Source organism: Malaclemys terrapin, chromosome 3 (assembly GCF_027887155.1).
Source record: "Malaclemys terrapin pileata isolate rMalTer1 chromosome 3, rMalTer1.hap1, whole genome shotgun sequence".
Taxonomy (NCBI): Eukaryota; Metazoa; Chordata; order Testudines; family Emydidae; genus Malaclemys; species Malaclemys terrapin.
The window spans coordinates 115,654,418-115,676,858 of record NC_071507.1 but is presented as its reverse complement, the minus strand read 5'-3'; the positions used below and the strand labels follow the sequence as shown (position 1 = coordinate 115,676,858).

Sequence of the window (22,441 nt, the reverse complement as noted above, 5' to 3'; positions counted from 1 at the left end):
CTGAGCTCCCCCATTGTCTTCCATGGGCTTGCACAGGAGTCAATGAATTTAGCCAATAACTGGAATTTAGTTAACAATTCTGTTAGTGAGTGATGCATAAGAAGCAGCAGACACCAGCTTTCTCTCCAGTAGGTGCACTGACTCTGCAGATCAGACAAGAGTCAAAAATAGAAAACCTTATTTTTATTTCTTAATTACATGTGACTTCAGAAACACAAAGGGATCAGATCTAATGAATAAGACGGTGCCGGTTTTTGTAACTTTTCACAGAAGATCTCAGAATTTAAGGTTAACAGGAATTGTGTGCACTGAGGCAATGATGCACCAGTTAGTGTGAACAACTGTATATTTAATAAGGGAATAGGTGTTTTTACATGTGACTATGAGCCATTACCCTTTTCCTTTAAGGCTGCTGGAGGCTTCACTTCTTTTCTTTTAACAGGCTCTGGAAAGAAACACTTAACATTTATCAGAAGTCAGGTTAGAGAAAAAAGATGACACATGAGAAGGAAGTGAGTCATATATTTTGATATGGAAAGAGAAAAGAAGACAGATGTGATAATCAAGTGGCTTTAATAGCATGGAAGTAAGCAGGACAATACAAAGATGTAATTAACTGAGCCTTTTAGACTTAGTTTGATAAGTAAAATAACAAACCTATAATATGCCATTAGTTCTTTTGTATTCAGAGAACTTGTTAGGTTGTCTCTCAAATAGAAAATGAATAATGATTTATGAAGAGGAAAGTAATTTTATACATCGGTTGGCATCAGCAATGGATTTTTCCATGACTGAACTGAAATACAAAATGAGCACACACTGATACAGTTAGTGTTAGAATTAAAAGCCAGAAGATGCCAAAGAAGGCTAAGGAGAGGTTCTTTTTATCTGGGACTGACAAAAGATATGGAACTAGAGCTGGGCAATTTTTTTTTTCAACAAATAGTTTATTCATCAAAAAAAGCCATTTCTGTCAACCCAAAACTATTCTCAACTTCATACTGAGTTCACCAAATAGTTTTGACTAAAACCAAAAACTTGAAGTGTTTTGGGAATGTTGAAACTAAACTGTTTGTTTTGACATTACTGAAACATGTAGATTTTTTGGGCTAGTCTGACATAACCAGAGGAGGAAGTGATAGTGCCACCCTCCTTATCACTTTAGCCCAGTGGTTAGGCCACTCACCTCAGATGAGGAGACCCACGTTGAGTTCTCCCCTCTGTCTGATATAGAGAGAGGATTAGACCTTGGATCTCCCACATTGCAGGAGAGTGTCCTAATCACAGGGCAATGGAATATTCTGGTGCCAGGCTCCCTCAGTCTTTCCCATTAAAGCCGTTTTATGTTTGTATAAATAGATACTCATTGGAACAAGGACTTGAATCTCACACATCCGAAGTGGGGGCCCTAACTAGCAGGCTTTACTGTCATTCTCACTTTTTTTTGCATGGCCCAATAACTATTCATTATCATTCACAGTGGCAATTCAGAGTTTTTCAATTTCAACCAGAGGGAAAGGTGACAGGAATTGTAGCCTGGCCAAGGAGCCTGGTCCCGAGAAAAAAATGAGGAATGAACTACTACTCCCCTGAGCCAGCAGCTCAGGTTGATGCAATTCAACTGTGAACCAAAATGAAATGTCGTAACATTTTGATTCAAATTTTTTCAGAACTTTACATGCTGTGAGAAATTTTGATATTTCAACTTTTCCATCCCAATTTGAGACTAAACACATTTTGAAATATCAGAATTTCACACAGCATGCAGATTCCAATTTTCGACCAGCTATGCCTTCTAATTTCAGTTTTGATGACCCTGTTGGTAGGAGAAGTCTGTTTGGGCATTTAATTTTGTTATTTGACACTGAACCTACAGTATATCTTGTATGTGTGCTTTAAGATAACCTGAGTGTTATCTAGTAGCGAATTTAGATCTCAAGAGAGATTACTAATAATACCCATGTATCTCCATTTGAGACTCTTTTCCAATATTGCATAGCTATTCAGATATTTAGTTATTAAATCTATGAATTTATATTTAACTTGTGCCATTACCTTTGTCCTTTGGAACTTCTGGAGTCTTCACCGTTTTTTCTTTTACATGCTCTGTAGGAAAGTACAGTGGATTTCAGTTTTAATGACTAAAAATAATAGATGTATACATGATTCATTTAAAAAGAACTAGCAAGTAACATATGGTAAAAGCTAAACCGATATAACCCTTGATCTCTCTTTACACTTTCTGGCATTTTGTCTGCAATCACCTCTCACGTTCTGTCAAATTAAGTCCCTGATTCTTTAATACGATTCATTAGCACAGACTGCTGGCCCCACATAGAGCCCTTCTGAAGTACATAGGAACATAAGAATGGCCCTACTGGGTCAGACCAAAGGTCCATCTAGCCCAGTATTCTGTCTTCCGATGGTAGCCAGTGTCAGGTGCCCCAGAGGGAATGAACAGAACAGGTAATCATCAAGTGATCCATCCCCAGTTGCTCATTCCCAGCTTCTGGCAAACAGAGACTAGGGACACCTAGAACTTTGCTTGGATGCAGAGATCCATGTAGTGGATCTGAATACAGGACCAGATTCTTAGGGCCTCAGCCAAAGCCTGTTGGAGGTTAGCAGGAATCTTTCCATTGACTCTAAGTGGGCTTTCAGTCAGGCCCTTCAATTCAATACCTTAGGCGGGGAATATGTATTTTATCTCAGTAAGAGTACTGAGCACCCTTATTACATCGTATCATTAATATTATATGGAACACATCTTATTAATAGCCATTTCCTACTGGTGCTAATCTGTTGGCCTCTGAAGTGTACAGGTCAGTGAGCATTTGCAGGGATTAGATAGGAAATGATGTTTTCAAAGGGAGGAAACAATTTTGGACCTTTTTGAATGTCACTTGGTTGAAGTGAATGAATGTTACCATTTGTAGGAATGCTAATTAGAGTCAGTCATAATCCTTCTGAGCTGATATGGCACTTAAATGCCTAGCAGAACTACATCTCCTTGCAAGGATTACTGTAGGCTCTGTATAAACCAATGTTAGCTAAATTTTAGGATAGGAACAAGCAGCAGGAGTAAATAAATTAATCAGAACAAAAATCTTGTTGTTACACAAATATTCATACTCTAGCAATAAAACAGGAGAATAAAAGAAATCGGCCATATAGTCTGAAAAAGTCATCACTTTCTGATTTGTTTTAGTAGGCATCAGAGGACATTTAAATTTACACACCATAAATTTCCATTTTGAAAGGAAAATACTTGCTATAAAAGAAAATACTCTACTGAATGCTACAAACAGGATTTTTTTAAAACTTCAAATGAACAATGCATAGCAAGTTCGATCAAGGACCAAAGAGCAGCAAACAATACACATTTGTTTCTTTAAATAACATGTAGTATAAGTACTGTGAAAGGGATACAAACCACTGACTTTTTTCCTTGTGTAGAAACATAAAAACAAATAGAAGAACAGGAGTACTTGTGGTACCTTAGAGACTAACAAATTTATTAGAGCATAAGCTTTCGTGGACTACAGCCCACTTCTTCGGATGCATATAGAAGTCCACGAAAGCTTATGCTCTAATAAATTTGTTAGTCTGTAAGGTGCCACAAGTACTCCTGTTCTTCTTTTTGCGGATACAGACTAACACGGCTGCTACTCTGAAACCCATAAAAATAAATAGAGCACATAACTGGATAACAATAAAAGATATGCACAGGAACCTATGCATCCCGAGTTTCTTTGGCCTCAGACTAATCCAACAAATCAAAATTAAACCAACCTGAAATTGTTGAAGAGGCTTTCTTATTTCAGCAAAGAGCTGAAGATTTAGTGTTATATTTATAAATAAGTCTCAGATTCTGCCCCTAATAGGACGATATTTCTTCCGTAGAAGAAAGTAAGTTTCTTTAGTATTCTCCTTAATTGGCATTTATTAAACTAGAAGTAGACCTGACCATAAGGTTCAGGGACATTTGGTTCAGCCTTTTAACTAGACAGAGAGCCACTGTTACGTTCAGACTGGCAGAATATCCACATCTGAAATTCCTCCACCTTAAACAAAAACATGCTTAATGCTAAAGCTGGACTGAGTCAATGCTCCTCTTCACTCTTTCCTGCCTTTCTACTGGCAGTAGTAATAATTCACACATACAGACTCAGTTTCATAGCAAGAGTTTTGATTCAGAGAATCTTCATCTTTCTCTTGTTATCCCAAAACTCACCCTGTTGCCCATAAGAGTCTGAATTAGATACCATGATCCCTCTTTTCTTGCAGGGATTGTATTGATCACAAAAATATTTAAATAGCTCATCCAAAACTAAAATCAATGCCTTTATTCCATTTTCCAAGAACACCAACATTGAGCTCACAAGCTCCATAACAGGGATTAGTACTTGGCCTGAAGGCCCCAAATCCAGCCATTTGGGTACATATGATTGAAACCGAGATTTTGTGCAGTAGTTTCCTTTTTTGAAATCGTGGCCTTCAAATGCTGAATTGATAAAAGCTATATCAGTTCTCTCCTTTGCTTTCTCTTAAGTTGATTTTCATTAGCATGCCAAATCCCCACATAGCATCTGCCTTTTTCTTTCCAAAAGAGATTCAACAAACTTTTCACTATCTCATCAAAGACTGGTTGGATGGAAAGTAGAGGGATATTTCTGGTTCATAATGTTTAAACTCATATACAAGCTAGTATTTACATAAAATTAATGTTTATCTATTAATTGAGATTTTTTTCACAATTTTACCTTGTATTTCTTTTACTTGTTAATTTATATAATAAAAAATAAAACAAGTAGGTGTTTATCCTGCAAACATTTACGCACATACTTAACTTCAAGTAGGTGTGTGGTCTGACTGACTGGAAAGAACAGTTACTTATCCTATTGAATGAACCTACTGAATGCATCTGATGCACATAAACTCTGATTCAGAGCTGGTGCAACACACACAGCAAGAACACACACGCAGCCAACAACCGACAGCACTGAATAGGAAAAAAGAGAATACAGTGGAGAAGCAAAATGTTATCCCTGAAGGGTTGCTGTGCTCCAGTGAAACTGAGTGGGTATGGGACTTGTGCACGCTGCATGCATTTGTTTTTTTGGATAGTAAGTTTAATAAAGCCCCAGTTTTAAAATCATCCCTAGTCTGGGAGTGTAACATGGCCTTTTGGAGAAAGGAGCAACAGATAGGCATGTCCCTGACAGAGCATCTATCTCCAAGGCAAAAAAGGCACCTCCCATCATTAGGCAAAATAACTGCATTACAACATGGGCACGTTTTAAATGCTGGGGAGTTTGTTTCAGGCACAGCAGCTAAATCCCAGTACCTGACAAGTCCCTAAACACACACACACACATACACACACACACACACATCTAATGTCAATGGACATGAAAAAAACCCTACGTTAATTATATGATCTAATATATTTACAAGTCTAAGAGAAAAATACAATGTACAGAGAAGCAGATTTCTGTCTTGCTGTTAGGGATGAGGAGAAGAAACTGAAGGACAACTGGACCCCGCTATGCCCTTTATGCCCTTGGATGGGAGGGAATGAAGGATCCAGGGAGCAGGTGTGTCCCCAATGGACACTGCTTGCTGAAATAATCCAATTTCATCCAATGGGGTGCATGCACACTAGAAGTGGAATTCACGTGGACAATCACTTGAAGAGCGAGACTATTCATGTGTGAATGTGTTTGTGGGATGGGGGCCCTTATCATAAAGAAGTGGTAAATCAGCATGATTACCAGGGCTTGAGTATATATCTAGCAATTCAATTGCTGTCTCTTTCTCTACAGTTCACTAATTTACATGGGGTGTTATTCTACATGGAGAAAATAAACTAATTTCCTCAGTTACTCCTGTTTGAAATAATACAAAATAGTTACTGTTATCTAATATAAGATATTATTATATTTACATATATGGTGATACTTCTTATCCTGAAGAACAAAGCACTTTTTAAACTATGTACATACACATATTGCTTCACCCTTGAAATGCAAGTAACTCTGGAGTGGAGGATAGCAATAAGGGGGATGAAGGGGGCACAGCATGCTTAAAAACAGTGACTCAAGGGAAATTTTAGTTGAGTTAACCATCTATACATGCAAAACATGCCATAAGAAATTTTAAACTTACATGAGAAAGAAAGGGAGAGAAGAAATAGACAGACTTGCACTTCTAAAGACTCAGGTGGTTGAATGGTTGAAGCAGTGAGCTTTTAACCTCAGCCTTTACAAAGCCCTGAAGGCATGTCACTATCTATCATACTTTCATACCATTTCATATGCTACTGTTTTACTTTATTCATGTTACATCCACAGGTTTATACAAGCAGTTCAATTCAGAACTTTCCAACTGCCTCTAGAAGATACTAATAGTTCTTTATCTTGATGAGGTTATAGATCGTAATCACTGATGAAGATAGTTTTCATAATGAACTAGCATTTGTATATTAATAGTTCTGTGGCTTCTACACACTAGTTAGTAACACTGTTTGACTCTCCTTTCATCGCATATATGGTAAACAAGATTTTGACAATTTTAATATTCAGATTATTTTTAAAGATAGAGGAAAGCCCCTCCTAGATTCAGTTATAATTATAATAAAGTTAGTTATGATAATTTTAAACCAAAAAACATTCTAGCATATTGTGTATAATTACCTTTATCTTTTAAAGCTGCAGGATGCTTTACTTCCTTTTCTTTGACATGCTCTGTAAAAATATGTATTAGTTTAATTATCAAACCAAAGGGCTAAAGGCTAAAATCTGATGACTCAGTGACAATGCTTGATCAGACAACTGATTGTTTGAAACAGTTCCCAAAATCATTTCAAAATTCAGTCAAAAACACTGATTTTGACCATATTTAATATGCTTACAAAATAAAACAACACATTTTATGTAATTACAATGTGAGAATAAAGATCACTTAAAACTTGTGCCATATTTTCTGAAATCCTTTGCAAACTTTATCAAATGCTTCTCGATTCTGAGGCTGTAATTCTGAGTTTCCCTGCAAACATTTTGGATTGCCTCAGCTTTGTTCTTCATCTACAATTCAGGCAGTAATAATTAGTCAGAATATTTCTTAAATTCTGAAAATGTATTTTCCTCACCAATCCAAAACTATGTTGTATGTTACAAATAAAGACATCTATATATAATGGGGATTAAAAAAAAAATCGAATCCTCTGGCACTTGCAGTATTTTATGCTGCTATATTACCTTTATCCTTTGTTGCAGCTGGAGGTTTCACTTCTTTCTCTTTTACAGGTTCTGTAAAGAAATATTTAGCACCGATACAATGGCAGTCACAAGCAAAAGCCTGGTTTGTGAAATACAGAGACTGAATCGTATGAGATAATGAACCAGTTAAACAGTATGAGAGACTCTAGCTATACAATGGCACAAATGGCAAGAGATGAACTGATTAGAAGAGTTGTGTGAAACCTGCCTGTCTCAGTTCACAGTATGTGTTTTGTTGATTTCCTTATGAAACTTGCAAGATTTACTAAAGTTTAAACAAGCAGCCTCCCACAGGTCCAGGATACTCTTTTAATCTTAGTTGCCATCAGAAGGGAGCAAACTGACCAACTCTCCTCAGATAATGTTTCGGTGACCCACTTTCGCATCTTCATTTTTCAAGGGGTCAGCAAAATAAGCCGGATACTTTTTAATCCTTCCAGTATCTCCTTGGGGATAGATAGTCTGTCCACCCTCCTCCATTCTTTTTTAACAGGTCAGAAAAGATGCCTCTGCTCCTACTAGTCATTTAATGCTTGGAGGTGCCTCAACCCCTTAGGGAAAGTGCATTACATGGCCAGCAGAAATAAGAGAAGGGCTAACAATCAAAAAAGAACCCTACAAAAAGTGGAAACATGGACGAATTGATAAGGAGGCGAACAAAAGAATAGCACAAGCATGTAGGAACAAATATGAAAGGTTAAGGGACAAAATGAGTTACCCTAGCAATGAACATCAAAGGCAATAAAAAAAGATTCTTTAAAAACATTGTAGGCTAGAGAAAGATGAAGAAATGTAGGCCCTCTATTTAGTGGGGAAGGAGAAGTAATAACTGAAAGAAAGCAGAGATGTTTAATGCCTATTTTGCTTCAGTCTTCACTAAAAAGGTTAATGGTGACCAGCTACTCAACGCAAGTAATATTAACAAAAGGACGGAAGGAAAGCCAGCCAAAATAGGGAAAGAACAGGTTGGAGAATATTTAGATGTTGGTTGTATTCAAGTGGGCAAGGGCGGATGAAATTCATCGTAGGGTACTTAAGGAAGCAGCTGAAGCAAACTCAGAACTATTAGTAATTATCTTTGAGAATACCTGGACTATCAGTGAAGTTCCAGAAGACTGGAGAAGGGCAAACTTAGTGCCTTTCTTTAAAAAGGGGAACAAAGAGGATCCAGGACTTAAAGACCAGTCAGCTTAACTTTGATACCTGGAAAGATACTGGAACAAATTATTAATCAATTTGTAAGCAGCTGGAGGATAATAGGTTCATAAGGAATAGCCAGCATGGATTTGTCAAGAACAAATCATGCCAAATCAACCTAATTTCCTTCTCTGTCAGGTTTATTGGCCTGGTGGATAGATAGGAAGCAGTAGATATGATATATCTTGATTATAGTAAGGCTTTTAACACAGGCCCTCACGACATTCTCATAAGCAAATTAAGGAAACATGTTCTAGATGGAATTACTATAAAGTGGGTACACAGCTTGTTGAAAGATGGTACTCAAAGAATAATTATCAATGATTCTCTGTCAAACTGCAATAGCATATCTAGTGGGGTTCTTCACAGGTCAGTCTTGGGTCCTGTATTATTCAACATTTTCATTTGAGACTTGGATAATGGAGTAAAGAATATGCTTATGAAATTTGACGATGACACCAAGCTGGGAGGGGCTACAAGCACTTTGGAAGACGGGATTAGAAATAAAAAAAAAACTTGACAAATCGGAGAATTGGTCTCAAATCAATAAGATTAAATCAATAAAGAAAAGCACAATGTACTTGACTTAGCAAAGAAAAAAATCAAATGTACAACTACAAAATAGAGAGTAACGGGCTAGGTGATAGTACTCCTGAAAAGGGGGCATGGGGTTGAATGGATCACAAATTGAACTGGAGTTAACAATGATGCAGCTGTAAAGCAGGCTAACAGTATCCTGGCATGCATTAATTGGAGTGTCATATATAAGACATTGTAAGTAATTGTCCCACTCTGCTTGGCACTGGTCAGGCCTCAGATGGAGTACTGTGCCCAGTTCTGGGTGCCACACTTCAGGCAGGATGTGGACAAACTGGAGAGAGTACAGAGGAGAGCAACAAAAATGATAAAAGGTTTAGAAAACCTGACCTATGAGGAAAGATTTAAAAACTAGGCACGTTTAGTCTTGAGAAAAGAAGACTGAGGGAGAACCCGATAACAGTGTTCAAATATGTTCAGGACTGCTATTAAGACGATGGTGATCACTTGTTCTCCATGTGTACTGAAAGTAGGCCATGAAGTAATAAGCCTGTGAATGGGCGCTACCAGCAGCACCCTGATCACTGACATTGCTGCAGCCTGAGGAAGGCTGAGGGCAATTATACAATTTCTGATGGGGGATTGTGAGCACCTGGGTGACAATCATTGGGCTAACAAGGTAACAGGGGATAATAAAAGGGGAGGAAACAGGAAGCAAGGGAAGTTCAGGAGATGGCTCTGGGGGTGAGAGCTACAGGAAAGCCTATCCTGGCTGTAAGCTTACATTGCATGGTATTGTTATGTTAGACGGGAATAAACACACACCTTAGTGAAAAACAACCGGTCCAGTGTGTTTGTGATCGTGAAACCATCTGAACTGCCCAGGCAATGCAATTCACTGGGTAGGAACAAAGGTGCCCTGTGACAGGCCTTAATCTGCAGCAAGGGAGATTTAGGTTAGATATTGGGAAAAAAACTTTCTAACTCTAATGGTAGCTAAGCTCTGGAGTAAGCTTCCAAGAGAAGCTGCGGAGTACCCATTATTGGAGGTTTCTAAAAACAGGTTGGACAAACACCTGGTCTACGTTTATTTAGTCCTACCTAAGTGCAGGGAGATGGAATTGATGACTTCCGGAGGTGCCTACCAACCCTACACTTTTATGATTCTATGACTTTTTTGTTATGTGTTTTGTACAGCACCTAGACTAATGGGGTCTGGTCCATGACTGCGGCTTCTTGCTGCTATAATAATTTGCAGACAAATACTGGTGGCGGAAGGTAGGCGGGCCACCAACAGAAGACAATATATTTAGGAAAAGCACGCCTACCTTGCTCTCTGCCACCCTTCCCCTCCCCAGCTCTCCTAGGAAAGTGTGAGAAAGATCAGGTCATCTGGCCTTCCTCTAAGGATCTAGGAGTGGGCCAAGAGTCCAGTGCTTGAAGATGCTGGAGAGCATTGTGGTAGAAGATAGCCTAGCTTTCTCTGCAGAAAATAACAGGCCTGGGCCTAAATTCTGCTGGGAATAGGAGTGCAGGTCTGAAACTTGCCAAAGTTTGCTGAAAGGCATAAATAACCTCAGTGACTTTTATTGGCAGACTGAAATCACACTTCACTTTTTCTCATCATAGCTTTCTAAAATGTGGCATACATCCAAGGTTTAGAGATTTATCAGTGCAACAATGAAGCTTTTTGTTTCTGTTTTAGTACTGTGCTCTTTATAGAACAAGTCTAGTATCTGGAAATTTGCATATAGGGAATTCGGTTATAATGAGACTTCACTTATAGCAAAGTTGACCAAAAGCTGATAAAACCTCATTTCTGGTTATAGTAAAGCTCTAATCTGTAGAATGAATTAGTTCAATGGAAGTGTGTTACATTGTATTCATGATCATACAGAGAAAGAGCCTCTTTCTTTCAAATAGTTACAAAAGAAAAGGTCAGGGGAAAGTTTGTTAAATGGGGGGGGGGAATCATTTTGTTGGGATAGATATTTTTTTTTAAATCCTTAAAAATATACAAATGATTTGTCTCCCTTCTATTTTCAAATGCCAGATTCTGCAGTCAGTGTTTCAGCCATCTCATGCTCAAAACACAGAAAAGAAACAATTCAATGCCAATGTTGTGAAACACAGTGTTACCTATCTAATATTACTATCAAACAGTCAAATACTAAATAGACTCAATATTAAATATTCATATATAATATAAATGTTACCATGAATGAAATGTAGAGCTAAGGCTGAAAATTATTAACTACACCTTTGTGCCTCTATATTGTAGGAGTCACCCAACGGCAGTGCTGTATACCATGCCACATCCTGCAACACCCCAAAGCAACAAATGGGTGGGCAAAAGATGGAGTTTCTGTCTTCAGAATCAGTGTCCTTATTGCTGAACGCTTATGTCAAGACCCCTTATGTGATTTGAATGCAGCTTTTGTGGTCAATTCCAGCAATGACAATACATTTAATTATATTAGCAAAATAAGCCAGCCAGCATCACACACTGCTAAACCCATTAAGTTCAGAAGCCTGCTTATAAGAACTCAGGCAATGTGCATCTCCATTACTAACAGCACCATTATTGCATTATTTCAAAAGATGTCACACCAATGATTTGATTTCAAGAGATCAAACACTTGTGAACTCAAAGCCTGAATCATTATTGACTAGGCCTTCCATTCCAAGTGATCCAAAAAACCAGAAAGCCATTCAGAAAATGCTGCCAAGATTAATGCCATCTCCAGGAAAAGCTTAGCTTTTGGGATGGTGCTGGATCTGATACAGATGTCATTCAAGAATTAAAAGAAAGCTTGGAAATATTAGCGTAAATTATAAATAGATATAGGACATATTATGACTAGATGAGCAGTCTGAGATCTATCGTATAGTTGCCATTGAAAACTATATTATAATTATGGCAAAATTATAGTCTGGTATGCAGGATAGCACCACTAACTCACACCAAGGCCCTCTGTTATTTATTCTTCACTGGTTCTCAGCATTAAACTTCTACTGACATGAGAATACACAGCTGCGATACTTACTGAGGCTAACAGAGTCTCAGTGACAATCAGAGAGAAGAATTTTGTCTATAAAATAATATTTTTTTTGTAATCTAGGTTTTTCACAGCAGTGTTACACAGAGGTGAGAAATCTCCTCATGGCCAAAAGAAGTAGAGAGCAAACAGTAAAGAGACCCTAATCCTCTGCTCTAAAATAGAAAAGAATTTCTTAGCATTTCCATATGAATACCTCTATTTACTTGATCCTATTCTATCTAATCAACCATTCATCCATTCACTCGTCCCGTAATAATAAATAATCATATTTGGCTCTCATATACTTCTTTTCATCTGTAGAGTTTAGGGGAAATGTATGATAAAACTTACTTGTTTCTTTCGGCTTTGGTTTATCTAAACAAAAAACAAAAAACCTCTTTAGAATAACCTTTGTTTCTTGTGGGAGCAAAAAAGTAATGCTAACAAAAAATGGGTTGTAATAGAAGAAACCCATAAAAACATCTTTAGTCAACAAACAAGAGAAATTAACCTTAACTGCTAAGGATTAGAATGAAAGTCATTACCATTTTATGGCTGCTTGACAGCATATGTGAAATGAGTTCATGGACTCAGTCCAATTTGTAGTGGACATGTAACCACACCACACACAAAAAATATCAAAACAACCTGTACAATTTTCTACTAATTAGCAACCTTTGTAGCAGTGTCCAGTAACCCAGGGAGTATTGTGACTTAGGGGTACATCTACACATCCAACTGCAGGGGTACTTTCCAGCTTGAGTAGATGTACACACACTAGCTCTAATCTAGCTAGCATGCTAAAAATAGAACTGTAGCCCTGGCAGTGCGAGCAGCCAGATGGGCTAGTTGCCCAAGTACACACCTAGGGTCCTGAACAGGATTTTATTTGGGATGGCCAACTCATCCTGCTGTGCTCGCTCCACTTCTATTTTTAGCATGCTAACTACATCAAAACTAAAATGCACATATGTATTCCAGCTGTAAATTACCCTTCCAGCTCAAAGTGCAGACAGACCGGGAGCAAAGAGGAAATAGAGTAAGTAGTAATTCACTGCTAGCCTCTACTAATAACTTAATATCCTGCCCCTCTCCTCCACTCCCCATTTGCTCAGCTTCTTTTGGCCGCTCAATAGGGGGATGGAGTTAAAGCTCTGCCTGTTCTCTGAAGCTCTCCAACCACCCTGCTCTTCCTACTCTCCTTTAAACATTTTGCAAAGGTTGCACCAATCTCTACATTTCTACGAATATAAAAGCTGGTAAATATTATCAATAATAATTTTCCTACCACTATTTTGCCCAGTTCCATATACAAGCGATTTAAAATCAAAGGCAAAACAGTTTTAATATCTGAACATTTTATTTTGAAACACTAGAATTCTTGCTAGGGTTGTTAAATTAGCAATGCTGCTAACTCGTGATTTTATTATAACTTTCAGTATTTTGTGTTGCTCTTAAAGCCCCAGCCCCTAGAATCAGACAAGTAGGTGAGAATCTTAAAATTAAAACTGTATTTTTAACCCTCATGTTTGTGGAGAAAAGCTTGAATACATGACCCAAGTAAACCCTTAAGGCTCAAAAACCAGAAGGCAAATAAATAAAACCCCAAATGATGATTTAAAAAAAAAATCTCATGAATTTTAACCCACCTCATGATTTTGGGACCCCAATTCCTGAATGTTTGGGCTTGGCAATACTGAACTAGCATTACAGTAGGATGGATATTCTTCCTTTCCTTTGCTTACTGAACAGTGGACTCTGACAACTAATATCACAAGTGCTGTCACTGCTCAGTTTTAGAGGCATGTCCATGTGTGGGATGGTGCAGTGAGTGAGCTGCTAGATCTACTACATCATAGTCCAGTGTAGGATGCCTGCAGCAGACCTCAAGCAGACTACTCAAGGGGTCTTTGGCCCATCTCTAGGGTGAGAGGTAAAAGGATATCTACTAGCACCTAATGCAAAGCCCTTTTACTGAAGTTTTTCAAAAAAAAGACCAGAATTTTACTCAATGGGTTTTTACACTAATGTAAGGCTACATCTACCATTGGAGCTGGGGGTGTGATTCCCAGCATGTACGGATGTACTCACAATAGCTCTCATCAAGCTAACACTAAAAATAGTAGTGTAGCCAGGGTAGCATGGGCAGAGGCAAGTGGCAACACAGGCAAGCCACCCCTAGTACAAACTGCCTGGACCCCATGCGGGTACTCAGGGTGGCTAACCCGTGCTGTTGCTTGAGTTGCCCATGCTACCTTGGCTACACTACTAATTTTAGCATGCTAGCTCAATGAGAGCTAGTACAAGTATGTCTACGTGAGCTGGTAGCCCCCCTCCCCCAGCTCCACTTGTAGACATAGCCTAAGACAGGCCATCAGCCTTCCAGTTTTTCTTAGGATGCAATGCAATCTCCAGATCTTTGTAGAGACATCGCGCTAGATCTTCAGTGGTGTAAGCTGGCACAGCTCTGTTGATTTCAATGGAGCTACGTTCATTTATCCCAACTGAGAATCTGATCCACAGATGGCTGAAGCTCCACTTGTCCTACCACATGATTGTCTCTCTTTTTTTTAAACGGGGACCTGATGTTGCCGAATGAAAGTCACCCTGCAGGACAGGAAATCCCCTATGGGACAGGTGAAATGTTAAGACTCCAGAATGGTTTGTTCACTTGAAGCGTCTGTGTGTGTTTTGTATTATGTAAGCGAGAGACCGAGCCAGAATCCTATCTGAAATTCTCTCTTCTCTGGCAAACTGAACAGATCAATGGCACAGACTGATAGAGTAGTGAATTTAAAGGTTATTGCCATGAAGCTGTCTGTTTTTTCCCTTGTGCCATTGTCTTTCTAAAGCAGATAATGTCAAAATATTTCAAGTTTCTCTTTACCTTGCTCCACAGCCTTCGCTGTTTTTTCTTCCTTCTTTTCAGGTACTGCTGCAAAACAAAGATAAGGTTTAAGTAAGACTTCCAGTCAGAAGCGCTGCCCCCCACACAAAGCCTTTCTGAAGTAATTAAATGTCTACAGATTTCTTTGAAGGAAATGATTTCAAAGTCTTGTGACCACAAGATAACCTCCCTTCCTCACAATAAACTGGTAACACATTTTTTGACCTGTCTTATAAAGAAAAGGAATAAAGTGAAAGGGGATATTTCATTTCTTTCAAAAATGAATAATACAACATTTCCTTCTTTGTCTTGAAAGAAACCTCAGGCCAGGTTGTGATGAGCCTGGCATGACTGCACAGAGAGCCACACCAGAGGCTTTGCTTTGCACAGTCACGCCAGGGCCTCCCTCAATAGCAGTCCCTATACCGCATACTAATGATGAGTGCCTGTACAAAACCCTAAGTGGCTTGCTGAATCAGGGCCTATGCACATGCTTCACTTGAAGTATGTGAATAGTTCTACTGACATCAGTGGGACTAGATCACTGAAATACTTATTTAATTCCTTTGCAGGAATGGTGTGATAGAGAGAGATTATTTGGTCCCTGTGGTTATTTAGCAAATTAGCTAACAGGTGGATGTCCAGGAAGTGGGGCCACACAAGAAGGTCACAGTCCCTCCTGGCACACGCCCAAATAAAGGCCTTCATATTTTCTGACCTTTAACATGACACAATTGGGAATATGCAAGATCCCCAGGAGATCAGTAAGTGTATTTAATAGAATGTGTAAGTTCTTGTTATTTAGGGAAGAAAAATTTGCAAACATCTGTGTTTAGTGATAAAGTGTAGTGCCAGCTTAAATCTGGTCCAACATTTAACATCTATAAAATGCAGTTCTTACAAATCCTTAGACCAAATGAAATTTCCTGCAGTGTTTGAAACACAAAATCTGTGGCACTAAGAAACTGAAAGGAAAAAATGTCTCAATTGAATTTCATTGAACAAGTTGAGAGAAATGCAAAAAATAAACAAAGGATAAATTGCAAGAGGTAAACTGTGTTCAGAAAATTATTTTACTTTCAACAATCTAAGTCATTTTTGGTAACTTAGGTAGGGCCCAACCAAATTGATAATCCATTTTGGTCAATTTCATAGTCATAGGGTTTTAAAAATTATAAATGTAATGATTTCAGCTATTTAAATCTGAAATGTCATGGTGTTGTAATTGTAGGGGTCCTGAGCCAGAAAGGAGTTGTGTGTGTGTGTGTGGGGGGGGGGTGTGGCAAGGTTATTGTAGGGCGGTTGTGGTACTGCTACCTTTACTTCTGCACTGCTGTTGGTGGCAGCGCTGCCTTCAGAGCTGGGCAGCTGGAGAGTGGCAGCTGCTGGCAAGGAGCCCAGCTCTGAAGGCAGAGCCACAGCCAGCAGCAGCGCAGAAGTAAGGATGCATGGTATGGCATTGCCACCCTTACTTCTGCGTTGCTGCTGGCAGGGTGCTGCCTTCAAAGCTGGGCACCCGGCCAACAGCCACCACTCTCTGGCTGCCCCGCTCTGAAGTCAGCAAAGAAGTAAGGGTGGCAATACCGTGACCCCCCTGCATCTCCCCTTTGGGTCAGGACCCCCAATTTGAGAAATGCCAGTCTCCCCCCTGAAATTTGTATAGTATAGGGTAAAAGCACACAAAAAACCAGATTTCATGGTGGAAGACCAGATTTCATGGTCAGTGGCACGTTTTTCATGGCTGTGAATTTCGTAGGGCCCTAAACATAGGGAAATAAATTTCTTTGTTTGTATTGACAGAGTTTTCATTGATAGCAGCATCCTTTTCATTTGTTTTTTTCAACCTGGTACAAGAAAACATTCAGTATAAAACTTTATGCTACAGTCCATTGCAAAAAAAATACATTCAAGGATTTTGCTTTTAAAACTAATGTAAATACTAATGGCTACAATCTGCCATGTTTACTCACATTGAGTAGTTCCTGTTGAAATCAATGGGGCTATTTACAAGGGTCTTGATCCAGCAACATGCTGAGGACTCTGACCCCGCTTCACCAAAACATGCCAGCAAATGCTCAACTTTAAGGGCTTGTCTATGCTATAGAGAATATAATGTCATAACTACGGCATTGTAGCTATGCTGGCACAGGAGTAGTGTAGATTCATCCTACAGCATTGGAAAGGTTTTTTTCCTGTTAATGTAGGAAAACCACTTCCCTTGAGCGATGGTAGCTAGGGCAACAGAAGCATTCTTCCATCATCCTAACTGCATCTACACTTGAGGTTAGATCAGCAAAGCTACAGGGCAGGTTGTAGATTTTTCACACCCATGAGCACCATAGTTATGTTGATTTAAATTCTAACTGTAGGCCAGGTCTAAGAATGTGAGTAGTCACATTGATTTCTATGGAACTTAAGCACTTAGCAAAAATTAAGCACGTGCTTATATGCTTTATTGGTTTAGTAGGATTGAGCCCATTGTAAGGTGCCACTCACTGTGAACAAGAGCAATGGAATCTGGTAATAAATGCATTTCAAAATGTACATATAGCCACAAAACTACTATGATAAGGACCAAATGAATTTTTAAGCATGCTTGTTTTCTCCAAACTACATTTACCTTTCTTAGCTGAAACCACAATGACTTGCTCTTTGGCTTGTCCGGTTTCTGAAAATTCAGAACATTGATGGAATGAAAAACAGTCTGCAGAAATACTTCAAAGATACCAGATAGCAATCCAAAACAGCATTTGCTCTGAGCAAGATTAAAAGAGCAAAGGACAGCAAAGCTAGCCATAGAACATACTGCAATATAAAGTGCTTGTCTGTTAATGAAAACAATTTTTCTGATGATCTTGTATTTATTGAATCAGTGGAAAGACATGGCAAAGAGAAAAAAATGATGAGAAAGCATAAAAATGAAAAAAATATAGGTGAGGTCATTCTAATATATATAATCTGCACATGAAGGCCTAAGAACCAAGAAGCTGATAGTAAAATAAATCTACTGAAAATAAATGGACTTGACTAACTCAATTCACTCAGCAGGCATATAACAGGCTAGACACAGGGTTAAGTTTCCTCAAAAACATTCTAAATCTATGAAGAAGAAACTTTTGACACTTTGATACTTTGTCAGAGAAATCCTAAAGGAGCTGGCTAGCAAGTGCCAGAACTTTTCAAGTGTTAAGAAAAAGATGAGCCTGACCTACAAAATTCAGATCCAGATTTCCAGGCTCCAAACATTCGAGGGCATTTGGATTCAAGGTTTTGGCTAAGTCTATTAAAATGATAGAGGCCAATCATGAAATTTGATCCAGATGCCAAACCTTACTTCCCCACATTCTGTCCCCACCATGCAGAAAAGATTTGGTGGTATCTAGACTCAGGGGGTTTGGTTTGGTCCTTTCTTGGTTTAAGAGATTAGCTTTTCTCCATCACTGAACAACAAAGCTTAAAATTAAAAACAGTAATAAACTTCCCTACTCGGTCATAATTTTCACTTTAAGATTCTTTGCCCACAGGGAAATCTCTTCGAGATTACCACATACCACTCAGAGCTAATGAATTTTCAAAGCTGCTGCATTGTCATTTCTATACTAAATGGGTATAAAACACAGTTTTTATTCCAGAACATAGATAAAGTTCATGCTGAAATTAAAGGTGTCCCACTGAATGTAGATCAAAGTAAGAAATCCTTGTAAACATTCTACTAAAGGTATGGAGATATTTTGATCTATGAAACACCAACATGGCTGCACTCCTCAGGGACAGTGCAGATCAAAAAGCCCAAGTCAAATCATGTGACATCTGGGAATAAAGTATTTTCAGTCACCTCCTGCCTCATAACCGCCTCCCCCCCCATCTCACCCCAAACAAAATCAAATTTTAAAAAGTAAACTAAAAATGTTAAAAGTCAAAACACCCCTCTACTCCAAGTAGAGTTTTGACCACTAAAAGGGAGGGTGGCAGAGACTTCATGAAACGTACTAGAGATGTTGCCATTTTTATTTGGAAGATGCCCAGATACTACAGTGGTGGGAAGCTGTATAAAACTCTAAGATGGGTAAATGACTTGACAGACACAGACATTACTGATGCTCAGAGAGTAGTGTTGCATAAAATTCCCTGGGTTTGCTGCATTCATTTTGGTTTGGTTATAACAGAATTTTTATAAAAATGTATTACATTCAGGCCAAGATCATACATGTCTAGAATAATAGCAATGTAGGGCTGGAAGGGACATCCTGGTCTGAGGCAGGACCAAGTAACTGTAGACCAGGGGTCGGTAACCTCTGGCACGTGGCTCGCCAGGGTAAGCATGACATGGCAGGTTCGGCCGATCGCGGTCCCCACTGGCCGCAGTTTACCGTCCCAAGCCAATGGGGGTGGCGGGAACCCGCGGCCAGCACATCCCTCACCTGCGCCGGTTCCCGCCGCCCCTATTGGCTTGGGACGGCGAATCGCAGCCAGTGGGGGCTGCAATTGGCCGAACCTGCCATGTCAGCAGGTAAATAAATTGGCCCGGCCCGCCAGGGTGCTTACCCTGGCGAGCCGCGTGCCAGAGGTTGCCGTCCCCTGATCTAGACCACCCCTGTTCAGCCTGTTCTTGAAAACCTCCAATGACAGGAATCCCACCTCTCTTGGAAGCAAAGCTGAACTACCCTAATAATTAGAAAGCTTTTCTTAATATCTAACCTAAATCTCCCTTGCTGCAGATTAAGCCCATTAGTTCTTGTCCTACCTTCACTAGACATGGAGAACAACTGATCACCATCCTCTTTATAACAGTATTTGAAGACCATTATCAGCCCCCCTCTCCTCCTCCAGTCTTATGATCTCAAAACAAAACGTGCCCAGTTCCTCATTGGTGAAGTTTTCTAAACCTTTTATAATATGTGTTGCTCTCCTATGGACTCTCCAATTTGTCCACATCTTTCCTAAAGTATGGTGCCCAGAACTGAATTCAGTACTCCAGCTGAGGCCTCACCAGTGCTGAGTAGAGTGGGACAATTACCTCCCATGTCTTACATAGGACACTCCTGTTAATATACCTCAAAATGATATTAGCCTTTTTTGCAACCGAATCACATTGTTGTCTTATATTCAATTTGTGATCCATTCTAACCCCCAGACTGTTTTCAGCAGTACTACCACCAATATTCCCTATTTTTTAGTTACCCGTTTGGTTTTTCTTCCTCCTAAGTACAGTACTTTGCACTTGTCTTTATTGTATTCCATCTTGTTGATTTCAGACCAATTCTCTGATTTGTCAAGGGCATTTTGAATCCTAATTCAGTCCTCTCCTCACAGATTGGTCTCATCTCCAAATTTGATGAGCATACTCTCCATCCCATTATCAAAAAAAGAACAGGAGTACTTGTGGCACCTTAGAGACTAACAAATTTATTAGAGCATAAGCTTTCGTGGACTACAGCCCACTTCTTCGGATGCATCTAATAAATTTGTTAGTCTCTAAGGTGCCACAAGTACTCCTGTTCTTCTTTTTGCGAATACAGACTAACACGGCTGCTACTCTGAAACCTCCCATTATCAAAGTCATTAATGAAAATATTGACTAGTACTGGTCCCAGGACTGACTTTAGTGTGACCCCTCTGGATACACCCTCCCAGTCTGAGAGCAAACCATCAATAACTACTCTTTGAGTTGTGCACCTACCTCACAGTAATTTCATCTGGACTACATTTCCCTATTTGCATATGAGAATGTCATGTGGGCCTGTGTCAAAAGCCCTACTAAAAATCAAGATATATCATCCCTACTGCCTCTCTGATATCCTCTAGGCCAGTAACCCTGTCAAAGAAGGAAATTAGGTCAAGGTTTGGCATGATTTGTGCATGACAAAACCATGCTGACTATTCCTTATACCCTATTATCCTCCAGGTACTTACAAACCAATTATTTATTAATTTGTTTCAGTATCCTTCCATGTATCAAAGTTAGGTAGACTGGTCTCCCTCTGATAACTCATCAGAAAGATACTAAAATAGTAAAGACTAAACATGCCCAGGTTTTTTAACCTTTCTTCATAGGTCAAGTTTTCTATTCCTTTTATCATTTGTGTTGCCCCCATCTTAGAAAAGAGACAACTAAGGGGCAATATGATAGAAGGCTATAAAATCATGAATGATATGATAAAAGGGAATAAGGAAGTGTTATTTACCCCTTCACATAATACAAGAACTATGAGTCACTCAATGAAGTTAATAGGCAGCAGGTTTACTACAACCATAAGGAAGAAGTTCTTCACACAACGCACAGTTAACCTGTGGATCTCATTGCTGGGTGATGTTGTGAAGGCCAAAAATGTAAGAGGTTCAACAAAGAATTAGATAAGTTCATGGAGGATAGGTCCATCAATGGCTACTTGCCAAAATGGTCGGGGACACAACCCCAGCTCCGTAAGTCACAAAACCTCTGACTTCCAGAAGCTGGGACTGGACGACAGGGAATGGATCACTCGATAATTCTCCTGGTCTATTAATTCCATCCCAAGCATTTGGCTCCAGCCACATGCTGAACAGGATACTGGGCTAGATTAACATTGGTCTGACCCAGTATGGCTGTTCTTAATGTCCTGACCTGGAGAGAGTCCAGAGGAACTGGAGAAGAAAGTTAAAACAAAAACTCCACTTGTAATCACACCATGATTGTTCCCCTCACTGAACATGCTTCAGAATGTTAAGGCTTCGGAAGCAGTTACTGAGTTTGGTAGCCAAACTGAATCCTGACAGAAGCTAAGCCTGAACTGTTTTCACAATGGGAAGATGCTAAGTAAGCAGATGAAGAGCAGCAATTAGCAAATAAATAGATATAAAAGACAAGGGCCATATTTAGTCCTAGTTTAAGGTGTAAATACAGTACAAAAGAATTCCACTTTTGAGTCTTGCTGAGCAGTGTAGGAAACAGTAGCAATATTTTAATCATTACAGTCTTTTCATTAAGAAACAAACCATGTGGGAGTTTCAAAATTAGGATTAAATTCATACTAGGTGTTAATAAGTGAAACTCCACTGAAATGTATAGTTATCCCAGGGTGAATTTTTGCTAATTTAATCTAATATAGATTGTTTACTGACTAAAACAAAGAAAATGTAAAAGGGAACTTTTCTAACTTCTCTATGTGTCTTGTAAGAAATTAGAAGGTTCATTTGTGTCTTATCAACTGGGTGGGTTCTTGCTCTGTATAGATAACAGGGCAAAACAAGTAAAACTGAATAGGGAGGATAGAAATTTACTAACAAAATTAGCCAACCAGCAATTCCAAGGCCAGAAGACGTGGATAAGTATGAACATAAGAATGGCTCTACTGGGTCAGAACAAAGGTCCATCCAGCCCAGCATCCCGTCTTCCAACAATGGCCAGTGCCAGGTGCCCCAGAGGGAATTAAGAGAACAGATAATCAGCAAGTGATCCATCCCCTGTTGCTCATTCCCAGCTTCTGGCAAACAGGCTAGGGATACATTCCTGCCCATCC

The 22,441-nt window shown here is 39.2% G+C and overlaps 1 protein-coding gene and 1 long non-coding RNA gene across 12 annotated transcripts in view; one reads left to right on the top strand and one right to left on the bottom strand.

Moving 5' to 3' along the window:
• Window positions 1-22,441, bottom strand: part of TRDN (triadin) — a 284,763-nt gene that overhangs the window by 74,387 nt on the left and 187,935 nt on the right. For 7 of the 9 annotated variants that reach the window (XM_054021587.1, XM_054021581.1, XM_054021584.1 and 4 more), the window contains 7 exons: window positions 17,563-17,610; window positions 14,943-14,990; window positions 12,407-12,430; window positions 7,260-7,310; window positions 6,696-6,746; window positions 2,056-2,106; window positions 395-445 (listed from right to left, as the gene is read on the bottom strand). In XM_054021587.1, the coding sequence (XP_053877562.1) occupies window positions 395-445; window positions 2,056-2,106; window positions 6,696-6,746; window positions 7,260-7,310; window positions 12,407-12,430; window positions 14,943-14,990; window positions 17,563-17,610 (324 nt within the window). The remainder of the gene's footprint in view (window positions 1-394; window positions 446-2,055; window positions 2,107-6,695; window positions 6,747-7,259; window positions 7,311-12,406; window positions 12,431-14,942; window positions 14,991-17,562; window positions 17,611-22,441) is intronic. The other 2 variants (XM_054021583.1, XM_054021588.1) reach the window with 2 other exon arrangements.
• LOC128833607 (uncharacterized) overlaps window positions 1-22,441 on the top strand; it is an 81,818-nt gene that overhangs the window by 34,411 nt on the left and 24,966 nt on the right. The gene's annotated exons all lie outside the window — the stretch shown is intronic.